This window comes from Pteronotus mesoamericanus, unplaced genomic scaffold (assembly GCF_021234165.1).
Source record: "Pteronotus mesoamericanus isolate MK-2021 breed Mesoamerican mustached bat unplaced genomic scaffold, CSHL_Meso_final scaffold_174, whole genome shotgun sequence".
Taxonomy (NCBI): Eukaryota; Metazoa; Chordata; class Mammalia; order Chiroptera; family Mormoopidae; genus Pteronotus; species Pteronotus mesoamericanus.
In genome coordinates, this window is record NW_026555309.1 from 18,192,105 (window position 1) to 18,204,794 (window position 12,690).

At 35.0% G+C, this 12,690-nt stretch overlaps 1 protein-coding gene across 1 annotated transcript in view; it reads right to left on the reverse strand.

The window, feature by feature from the left end:
* Window positions 1–12,690, reverse strand: part of STK3 (serine/threonine kinase 3) — a 243,918-nt gene that overhangs the window by 56,739 nt on the left and 174,489 nt on the right. The window contains exon 10 of the mRNA XM_054590312.1: window positions 4,249–4,424. Coding sequence (XP_054446287.1) covers window positions 4,249–4,424 — 176 coding nt within the window. The remainder of the gene's footprint in view (window positions 1–4,248; window positions 4,425–12,690) is intronic.

Genomic DNA, 12,690 nt, shown 5'->3' on the forward strand with positions numbered 1-12,690 from the left:
TAATATCTTAAACGCTTCATCATGCCATTCTCCAACTTGAAAACCTGCAGTGGCTTTCTACTGTGAAATAAAATTCATACTTTGCAATCCTGCACTCAAGGCCCACACCATCTGATCCTGTCCATTTCATTTCCTTTATGGTTCCAAATGAATTCGGTTCCACTGTCACCCAATACAACTGGTGGTTTCCTATTTAGGCTTTGTATTACCCGCACCATTCTTTGTAGTGCCTGCACGCCCTCCTTCTGCAACGCACCCTGCAGCGCTCCGCCAAGGCCCCCTTCACAACAGCATAATTTCATAAGCTACTCCAGCCTTTGTCGCATCCCCCTCTTATATAAAACCATATGACATCGGAATTATTGCTCCAGATTACAGCTTAATACTTTATACCTTGCGTTCATGACTTGACAAATATCACAAGTGTGTCTACATATATCCCATAGTGCCTAGCACAATCTAAACCAAAAAGCAGAACATTTGTTAAATTAATTTGTTTTCTAACAAGTTTTGGAATTTTCAGAGAGAATGACTCCAAAATCTTGAATCTTGACTGGCCTTGTGACAGATTTTGACTAACAAAACATGGCAGAAATGATACTATGCATATTCTTTTTTCCTCCATCTTATTTTTTTTTTTTATTGTGATACAATATACTTCGGTTAAAATCCACCATTTTAACCATTTTAAGTGTACGGTTCAGTGGCATTAAGCACATTCACATTTCTGTGCCACAATCACGACCATCCACCCTTGGAACTTTTTTCATCTTGTGAAACTGAAACTCTGCATGCACCAAACAGCAACTCCCCATCTCCCCTCTACCCCAGCCCCTGGCTACTACCGCTCTCTTTTCTGTCCCTGTGAACCTGACTACTCTAGGTACTTCATGTAAGTAGAATCGCACAGCATTTGTCCCTTTGTGACTATTTCATTCCACATAATATCTTCAAGGTTTGTCCATATTATTGGCATGTGTCAGAATTTCCTTCCTTTTCAGGTTGAACAATATTTCATTGTACGCATATGCCACATTTTGTTTACCCATTCATCAATGGACACTCTTGGCTACTGTGAATGATGTTGCTATGAACATGGAGGTACAAATATCTGTTTGAGCCCCTGCTTTCATGAACTTCTTGTGGGTATATGCCCAGAAGTGGAATTGCTGGAACACATGGTAATTCTGCTTAATTTTTTGAAGGAATGCCATACTGTTTACCACAATAGCTAAACCATTTTACATTCCCACCTACAGTGCACACGGAAGGATTCCAATTTCTCCAAATCCTCACCAACACTTGTTACTTTCTCTATCTCTTTCTCTCTGTTTGTGTGTTTATATGATAGTCATCTTGATGGGTGTGAAGTGGTATCTCATAGTTAGGATTTGCATTTCCCTAATGGTTAGTGATATTAAGCATCTTTTCATTTGTTTATCTTCTTGGGAGAAATATAACCATTTGTGTACCTTCTTTGGAGAAATAACTATTCACTTTTTAAATTGGGTTTTTGTTGTTGTTGGGTTGGGGGAGTGCTTTATATAGGGTGGGGCAAAGTAGATTACAGTTGTGAGTACATAAAACATGGCTTATTCTTATATTATTATTTATTAATTATTGTATTATTTTCCACATGAAGAACTATAGGCCTACTTTTGCCCCACCCTGTATATCCTGGATGTTAATTCCTTATCAGACATACAATTTGCAAATGTTTTCTCCCATTCCACAGGTTATTAATAGTGTTGTTTCATATATAAAAGTTTAATTTTGGTATAGTCCAATTTATCTATTTCTTCTTTTGTTGCCTGTGTTTTTGGTATCATATCTGAGAAATCATTGTCAAATCCAATAGCATGAAGCTTTCCCTCTACGTTTTTTTCTGGGACTTTTACAGTTTTAGTTCTTAAATATAGGTCTATGATTACTTTTCAGTTAATTTTTGTATAGGGTGGAAGGTAAAGGCTTGACATCATTCTTTTGCACACAGATATCCAGTTTTCCCAAGATCATCTGTTCACAAGACTGTCCTTCCCCTATTGAATGGTCTTGATGCCATTGCCAAAAATCATTGACTCTATATGTTTATTTCTGGGCTTTCTGTTCTAATCCACTGGTCTATATAACTGTGTTTTGATTACTGTAGCTTTTTGTTTATATTACTGTAGCTTTGTAGTAAGTTTTGAAATCAAGAAGTAGGAGACCTCCAACTTTGTTTCTCCTTTTCAAGATTGTTTGACTATTCGATCTGTTGAAATTCCATATGAGTTTTAGGATGGATTTTTCTATTTTTGCAAAAAAAGGGTCATCGAGATTTTTATGGAAATTATATTAAATCTATAGATTGCTTTGGAGAATACTGATATTTTAATAATATTGTTTTCCAATCCATGAACATGAGATGTCTTTCCATGTTTTGATATTTTTAATTCCTTTCAACAATGTTTTGTGGTTTTCCGTGTACAAGCCTTTCACCTCCTTGGTTAAGGTTTTCTTAAGTGTTCATTCTTTTTGATGCTATTATAAATGGATACTATGTAGATCCTAAGTAGGTCTCAACAGGTCTTACAACGTCTGCTATTACTCTTCTAGTAGGTTTGTTACTGTCGCCACCTAAAAACCCCACGCTTGCCTGATAGGATCGTATGGCCTAGGTAACTGCTGCACAACTGCCAGACACAAGAGTGAGGTAATTTTAGATCACTCAGCTCCAGCCAAGCTGTTAGATGACCACAGCCACTTGTGACACTCCAGGTGAAACCAGCAAAAGAACCACTAAGCTAAACCTAGTCAAACTGCTTACCCATGAAAGTGTGAGCAAATAAAAATTTGTTATTTTAAGCCAGTAAGTTTTGGGGGTGGGAGCAAAAACCAACTGAAACAATTAAATAACTGTATTTAATATTTCTTAACTATGATAATTTATTCATTACTTTGGAGTCCCTTTCAAACTTCCAGAGGTTATTAAGATTTATTCTGAGACAAGACAGAGTTCTTTGATGCTAAATACTCTACATAATTCATCATGTTCATGAATGATTTAAAGCTTGAATGTCAGCATTCTAAATAATTTATAATTTTTTAACAAGTAGCTCAAAATTTTACAAGAACTATAGAAATAAAGATTTTATTTTTCTAATTTGTAACTTCAAAAATGAAAAACCGGTAAGTTGATATTATAATTAAGGTTTTCAGGCTAACTTGTGCTGTTGCTAATATTTGATAGCAATTAGTACTGAATTTATTGAGGACAGATTTTTGAAACAGTATTACCTGATTATTTAAAAAGCTGAGATAATCACAATATTTAGGAATAAAGTACTTAACATTAAAAATATTTATAATCCCAAAGCACTTAGACGCATGTTGACTGAGCAAAATAGATTAAAATTACTTAAAAATTTTAAAGATATAAATATATCTAAAATTTTATTTACTTACAAATAAATGTATTTATTAATAAATATAGCTATGAAGCATTATAGTTACTTCATGTGGAGAAAAAAACCCTATAGAATAATGTCCAAAAGTAACATACTATTTAAAACATGCTAAAGTAAAAATCTACTCCATAAAAATTCCTATTCTATTAAAAAACTCATTTTGAGAATTTACTCTCTCAAGTGTGGAAATAGTAGCTACGGGATTGTTTATCTGTATTACATGCATTCTTTAAAAGAAATATAAAGGAGCAGGACAGAAGAAATAAAGAAAAAATATAATAAAAGAAGTGCTGAGATACAGTTTTATATTGAAGTTTATATGCCAACTAGATAAAAAATAGGACCATTATTTCTGACAAACCAACTGGAATTAACGCTTACTCAAGTAGAAGCAAATTCAGTTAACTTTCAAAGTTGAGGGAAATTTCTCCAAGTCTGTGTCATAAATGTCTTTGTATTATTTGTTTTGGAAACTGAATTTACTGGCTGTCAGAAGTATCTCATATTTGCATTATTAAAAACATCTTTTGAAATAGCTGTCATTTTAATTTTAAAGAGTCCTAAATATTTCTCTAAGTGTGGGCTATGATCTATTTAAGTATAATCAATTATTTACATTTCTCTGCAAGTACATTTCTACAAGAAAACGACAAATGCACCATTCCCCTTTTCCCATTTATTACTATACACTGAATATCAATATACAGTCTATAATTTTATATATACCCAAGACTATGCTTCTCAATCGAAAAATAAAATAAAGGAGGAGAAAATATAAATGAGAGAATTAAAATGTACTTACAAAGTCAAAGTCTCCATCTTGAGGAACTTTCCAGTTATCAGGAAACACATTTTTGGACATAGGGAAGGATTCATGCATGTTCTGATTACAGTTTTCATGACTCTTATTCTTGAAGTCCTGTTTATCAAAGTAGTCCATGAAAGATGGTCTTTGTACTTGTGGGGAAGTTGCATTTCCTTAGGTAAACAAAGAACATAGGAGGGCATAAGTTCTCAACATTTCAAGAAGTACGATTTTCACTGAAGTATAATTTTTTATTGCGCTATATAATAAATTTTCACTGGTTAGAATTAGGGCCAACAGTCAATTTAATGAAGAACACAGTAAAATAAAATGAAGCGAGAATGAAAAAATAAATATATCCAGTCCAAATAAAAATTCAAATGATTAGGCAGAGATCCACAATATTCTTAGGTTGTAGAAACATTTTAAAATTTTGGCAGATCTGTATCACAATTTGATTTAAAATCATTTCAGATGTATTTGAGATCTGTCAGAGAAAGCCAATTTTTAAAACCTGTTTTATTTTAAACAGCTAAGACTGAATTGTTACTGTCATTGTGCACCACTATCAGCTATAAAAAGTAATAAGGACTTACCCAGGTTCCTCTTTTATCTCTTCACTTCCTCAAGTCTTTCTGCCTAATTTCTTTTCCCCATGGACCCCAATGCTTTCACCTGTCATAATACTGATATCTGCGACGGCCAGTTCTGTGTCTCCAGCCCAGATCTTGCTTCTAAGTTCCATACCTGACTTCCCACGGCTTACTTTTAGACTGCTGGATCTGAGGTGAGTTAGTTACCGCAGACTTACCAGCTCTAAAGCTAAGTTCAAGGTCTTTCTCTTCAAGGTCACTGCTCATCTAATAAAGTCAACATTATTTACTGAATCCCCAAAGTGATAGAGTTGAGTAATAAGCCAGATTCCTCTCTTCCCATCATACCACACTGATCACTGGGTCTTTTTAATACTATTTCGCAATACAGTTGTTTAAACCTAGCCCTTTTTCCTCTATCCACCATTGCTACCTTCCAAATTTAGCTTCTAATCATTTCTTGCCTAGGGCACTGTAGCAACCTCCACATTGGTCTTGCTGCTTCAAGTTTTGACTTTAGTTTCATACTGATAACACAGTGACCTTTCTAAATGCAAATCAAACCATGCCATTCTTCTGCTTAGCACCTTTCAATGGCTCCTCATTTTCTGCACTGAATGATTACAGCAGAAAATAAACATTTGGAATAGATTTTTAAATCTAGTGGGTATGGTCTTGATCAGTGGTTTTCAAACTGGATTCTGTAAAGCCCTAGAGTTCCAAAAGCAGGTCCCAGCCACCACTGCAAAGACATTTCCTATACAGCTCTCCAGACAGTAAGTTACCTGCCTTCTTCTTAAATAGTTCCTGTGATGGGAAGTACACCTCCCCGCAAAGACGCATGCTGGGCAACTCTGAGTTACAAAAAGTATTTTTAAATGTCAACCTGAAATTTGTCCTTCTATAATTTACACTCGTGTTCCAAGTAAATTCTTCTTTTATATACCAGTACATCAAATATCTGAAGTTACAGGTAATGGCTCCTGTTTTGGTCGTCTGTTTTTCAGGTGAAACATCCCTAGTTTCTTTCATATGACATGTTTTTCAGATTCATCATCACCTTGTTTACTTGCCTACAGAGATATTCCAGTCTCTCCATGATGCTCTAAAATCAAGTGTTATATAGCTAATAGTGATCTGGCCAATGTAGAATGCATCTGCAATAGTACCACTGCAACTTAAAACAAGTTACCATTATGACAACTAAGTAACATTGTGGATCATAAAATAATTTTGGACGAAAGAATCTAATGCTAGAAAACCTTTATCTTTACTCTTTAGGAATATGGGATGAAAATGCATTGATTGATGCCTCTCTAAATGATGAATCAGCAAGTCTGGAATTCTTTAAATTAAAAGGGAGGTGTGAGGGAGTTATTAGGTAAGCACCCTACTCCCTTTTCCTTTCCCCAGCTTTTAGATCTTAGTGTGCCTTATTTGGTGTTTTGAGAATTTAGATGAGATTGCACAGGTAAAGATATGAGAGATCTGGCCATGACAGTAGTTGCTCATTTAAAAATTTTCATTACATTGCCTTAAATGACATGTTTTTCCCTATTAAAACAAAGTTTTTATTTACTTCTCACTATACATTTAAAAAAAAAAACTAACGTAAAGTATACATAACATAAAACTGATCATCTTAACCATTACAGTTCAGTAGTGTTAAGTATATTCACATTGTTGTGCAACCAATCTCCACCTTGCAAAACTGAAATTCTATACCCAATAAACAACCCCCCATCCTCCTCTCCCTGCCAGCCCCAGAAACTACCCTTCTTTTTTCAATATCTATGAATTTGACTACTCTAGGTATCTCATATAAGTGAAATCATTCCAATATTTGTCTATTTTATGACTGGCTCATTTCACTTAGCGTAATATCCTCAAGGGCGTTGTATCATGTGTCAGAATTTCCTTCCTTCTTAGGCTGAATAATATTCCATTGTATGTATAGATCGCATTTTATTTATCCATTGATCTGTCAATGGACACTAACTAAGGTTACTTCCATCTTTTGGCTATTGTGAATGATGCTGCTATGTACGTGGGCATACAAATATCTCTTCAAGACCCTGCTGATTGTGTTTTTAAGTTAACTATTCTTGGTTTTCCTCTATAGACATGCAAATCCTAGTGAGCAAGCAATCTTATTTTTTAATATCTACACAAGGGCCTTTTTCATTTTTGTATGGGTGTTTTTGATAGTTGAACTGAATTTCTAATAAAGTAAATCATTATGATACATTGTAAGTAAACATGATTAGTAAAAGTAATATGTTTATTTCCATTTTCAGCCCATATGTTTTTTTAAATGTGTTTATCTTTACTTTTTGTTAAACTATAAATTCCCTAACACAGGAACTCAAATCCTTTACTCAAATAATTTCACAAATAACTATGACCATCGATGAGTGGTTTTGACTACACCCAGATGTTCAACATCGATGGCCGTGAGGAAGAGCTCAGAAGATGATATGTGGTTTGTCAACATCATTACTTTTGGATTAATAGAGGCTACTAGTATTTCATTAGTAGCAACTGTGTATTGGCATAATAAATTTTAAAAAATTATATGACTACTACAATTTTAAAATGATCTGTCCCAGTGGAGTCAGAAGGAATCTGATATTCAGAATATGCATGTATTCACGGAAAAACAGGAAAAAAAAAAAGCTGTTTATCTGAGGACTTAGAGCTGCTCAGGCTTTAGAAGATTTAAAACTAAGTATGACAAAACATCTGGGGCCCAAATGATACCCACTGAAAATATATTAGATATTCCATCTAAATTAGGATAGAATAAAACACCAGTATCTGTAGTAAACCTTCAGAACTTAGAACACTCTCATATCACACATACAAAATTCATGAAACAGAAACTCCTTAGGGAGCTTACCAAGGTATCAGCCAAAGGTGCCTTTAGATTCCCTGTTAGACCAGTCTTTACTAGTAAGGTTACACATGAGCAAAATATATAGGAGAAAAGTATTAAGTTTAATGATCAATGAAATGTTACATAAAGATTCTGTGTTTCTGGTCTTTTATCTTCATCTTTCTTCCCTAAAATCTCCTATTGTTAAAAAAAAAAAAGAACTGGTTAATTTGACAAGGTTACATTACTGACATTTGGACTGGATACATACATTCCAGTAACATTTTCAACAGATTTTAAGAACCCTTGATTTGTCTCTGGGCTTCATCCTTACAAGAGATTTTATCATCAGAATTGAAATTTGGTTCCTATGGCAACTTTTTATTCCATAACAGAGTCCAGGAATTTAACCTCAATTATTCTCCACCTCTGACCTTTTTATGTGAATAAATAATGAAATGTTACAAGTGTAGCTCACTCAACAAATTTTCTTTAAATTGAGCAAATCAAATTATGGGGTGGGGTGAGACAATCCCTTAAGGGAAGTCTTTGCTCAATATTCTTTTTTTAAAGAGATAATTTTGTAATAGAAGTGCATATTTATTTGTGTTGTGAGTCTCATTGTTACTCTCAAGTGGAGGATACAGGAATGGGTAGGAGCAGCTACATTCAATTTCACTGCAGGCACACCCCAATCTGAAATCTGAACTACGCTGTTATACAGTGGTTTAATTATCACTGCATTTCAGATGCATTATAGTTTAAGAGCCTTTTTTTAGGCTGACCTAAAAATCTATGGCAAAATGCCTGCTGGGTTCTATACTCAAAAGCTTGGAAACTAACCCATTCCTACATTAGAAATAAACATTTTATTTAAAATAACAAAAGTATAAAAATCAACTTAAAGAAAAGAAGGCAGTCTACTCCATTAGATTTTTCTTTTCAGATGATGTTAGAGCAAGATATGATGACACATAATTTTTTATTCAAATATATGTGCTTGTACCTCTAAATATTTTCCAATGTTTAATTTAAAACAGTATTAAAATTTAGAGTATGTCTTTGTTATTCACAAAGAAGTTAAAAAACACTTTTAAAAAAATTTCTAAGGAGAAATATAGGTTACATTTGTTTTAAAAGTTAATGGAGTGGGCAGCAGTAATTGCCCAGTAATATTTAACTATACAATATTAAACACATTCCCACAGTGTACAGCCAAGTCTCCAAGGAGATAGAGGCATATTCACAGGAGTAGAATGGAGAAGGATGTTTCTGACTTACAATTTATTTTTTTAAAAAGAAAAAAAGATAGTAGGCCCTTCAACAGAGAGTGAAGCAAGAAATCTCAAGATAGCAAACACTGTCATATGTGATTGTGGTTGCTATAGCAAATTCTTTTTTTTGAAAGAGAGAAAGAAAAATCATACAAAAAAAATTGACATCAATTTCTCTAGCTGTAGCTAAATTCTGACTTTAGCTTATGAAATATATTTTTATTTTAATAATAAATTTAATGTTCAAAATTACTTCATTTGTCAATTTTGTCCCCAATTCTTTCGACCATTTGCTGTTGAACTAAAAACCCATTAGCAATAAATAATAATCACCATGCAACCCTTTGTGCATATGAAATTTTAAAGAAAATAATGGTTTCCCCCTTCCTTCACACATTCCCCAAAACATACAAGGAAGGCTGAACTGTGTGAATATAATACCTTTACAAAATATGCCAGTCTACCCACAACTATAAACTTTCCTAATCTCCATGTCTTCTAAACAGGTGAAATATTACTGGGCAATTTCCATGAACTTCTTCATGGAAATTCAAATATATAAAGGAATTTTTAAAATACTTTAACAAAATATAATTTGTATAATTTTTAATTTCTTAACATGATTATGACAAAAATAGTCAAGTATAGAGAATGAAATAATCATAATTTAGCATAAAATATTTAGACATCAAGGGAATTTATGAATATTACCTAATTTGTTCTTCTAAAAATATTTTAAGATGTGGGTGATCCACCTGATTAATGATCTTGAAAATCTGTCCTTTAATTTGTTGCCAAGAGAGTAATGAATACATATAAAAAACAGAATGTTAATGCAAAAGCTACTGACATCAGCTTTTTCTTAACTTCATTAGACTATATTTTAAAACAAAGGAGGATAGAGACAATATGGAGAAGATCTAGAGGCTACTCATAAAAAAGATTAAAAACTTAGAAAATAATACCTGTACAAAGGTTAAAGGGACTGAAATTGTGCAGCCAGGAAAAGTCTGAGGATATAATTTAGTAAGTATCCAAGTATATCTGAAGGGCTCTCACGCAGAAAATAGTGACCAGCTGTTTTCCATCTCCAATGAGGGCAGAATAAAAGGAAACACAAATTGAAGCCTAGAGATTTTAGTTAAAGAAAAGGAATGATTTCCTTTGCAAATCATGAGCATTGTAACGGCCACTGTGTGTCTGTGGTAAACCTTTCTGCTGAGGCCTTTACAAGAAAGATAGATTTTCACTTGTACAAGGAAGAGTAATATTTACATGCTTGTCTGTGCTCTGTGCTAGTAAAACAGGCATCCTAAGACCAAAATAATACCCACTAACAGGCACAAGCTGGGTCACAACATCATTGAACATTCCAAAGACCAAGAGAACACAGAAGAGCAGCCCATAATCCAATATCCACAAGTGACTCTAAGCCACTGGAGCCACCCATTAGCACCTCTGTAGAGAAAATGAAGGGTTTCTAATTATGCAGTAATACAGTGCATATTCACACCCAGCTTCAAGTGGGACCTGCCATTTACTGTTCTCACCTTTATTGTTATGTCGTGGACAAGATTAACATTACCAATTAAAGACACATACAACAGTTTTTCATGAAACAATGGTTAAGACGTCTGGGGAAGTGGGAAAGTGATTTTCCCTACATCCTCGGCTATCCTGGTTGTTTCTTGGCATTTCAAGTTCTATCCTTATTGATTTACTTCTTTGTCTCAAAGTTCTTTAATTTTCGAAAAAAATTAAATATTTCATGAACACTCAACATCATTAAGTATTCATCTGCCTATCAACCCTTTTCTGAAATAGGTTTTGAGAGAAAGAAGAAGGAAAGGGATCTGAACCAGAGCTGGGAGGGATGTTACTAAGCATAGAACAGAACACGAAAGGGTCGCTCAGAGCAAATGGTCTCATACTTATTTGTCCAGGGACCTTAGATGAATTAGTAAGTAAGGGCATCTAATGGTTAGTCTTCCCTTCTTGCTTATCTCTCCTAAACCCTTTTTAAACCAATCTAGAATCTATTTCTAGGATAAACTCCTAAAAATCTAAAGCAGATCTTAATTTGCCTTCTCTTACTAATTAAGTGAAATTACTTAAATGTACTGTCCAAAACAAAACAACAAACTGTAATAGATTTTAAAAATCACTGTTATAGGCATATGCAAAGAAGAAACTCTATAAATATGTATTTAATTCAAATTATTTAACCTAACATCTAATCACTGCTAAACACAGCTATGAAAGACGAATATAAGTACACAATATAAAACTTAAACATGACCAGTTATTCCTACACCCATTCTTAATATAACATGGTCCCCACCGACGTCACCAGCCAGCTCACTCTCTGCTAAATGTGCTCCACTCTCCCCTTCCTTTCTAAATACTCCAGGTGCGTTCTGGGCATTGAGTAAAGTTGCTTATTGCCCTGTTCTAAAAAGTGGTTGTCAGTCCTAGCTCCCCCTCAAGTACTTGTAGAGTTTTTTTCTGTTTTGATTTTTGCATTATTTTTTTAAACAGAGATGTCAAAGCCCTTCTCTGATCTACAGAGCCATCATCTCCAAGGGGCTACTGCTGTGACGCGCATTTGCGAGGTGAGTTACATGAACCCCAAACCGGGGTTTTCCTTATAAATCAAGTCCACTGTTCCAGCCTGTGGTGATCTCTTAAGATCCCGATTCTATCTCAGAAGGTATTTTTATTTTGCTCCACTTCATGTCATTTGCAATTCTAATGGGCTTTCATTCCATAGCTTCATCAGGTTTCTATAAAAAATGTTGAACTAGCCAAGCCCTGTAGCACACAATGAGAACTTGGCTGTTGACAATTTGTTGCTCTTAACGCTGTGCCACTGCCTCTGGTTGAGCCTCCTTTTCAGAGAGGCCAGAAGCGCAGCTTTGCACTACCCTGCACCTCATCCTGGAAAAGTGCACTTTTCCACAACCTGGAAAGCAAGAAAGGAGGCCAAGGCCACGAGGGTGCTTCCTAGATTATCTCCTTCTGCCAAGCACAGTTATGGAGACGCAGGGAGGGGGCGTTGGGGGGGTGGTTGTGGTTGTGGTGGGGTGTGTGTGTGTGTGTGTGTGTGTGTGTGTGTGTGTTGTTGTTGCTGTTGTTGTTGTTGTTTTTAACAGCCAACATTCCAGCATCCGGTCACCAGTCTCACAGGTGCTAAGGGGTGGATGCCTTGGCAGTGGCAGCTTTCTAATCCCTGTACAGCAACAGGAATTGAGATCAGTCTGGATTACTGACCTCAACAGTGCCAACGGCAGCCTCTGCGGTCGCTGCCCTCCTGAGTGAGGCAGTAGTTACATTCAGGGTCACTTGGGGGATTTGGGGGGAGTCATTCCTGGAGGTCTAGCTTACACTGCCCTCTCTTACAATCTTTCCATTGATTTTAGTAATATCCACACTTCTGACTTAAATTTCTGTATGTTTAAAATACCTAGAGTAGCTTCTGTTTCCTTCAATAATCCCTGACTGACACAAGCCCATTTGGGTATAACCATTCAACCCTCAAAACTATCAACTAGGTCACATGGCATAGTGTCCACAAGGATATCATCGAAAGCCTTATCAAATGCTTTTCCAAAATCCTAAAACACAAAATTCAAACCCTGCATTCTCTCTAATCTAGGCGTTCAGCGATGCTGTCAAAAAAAGGAAATTATATTATTCT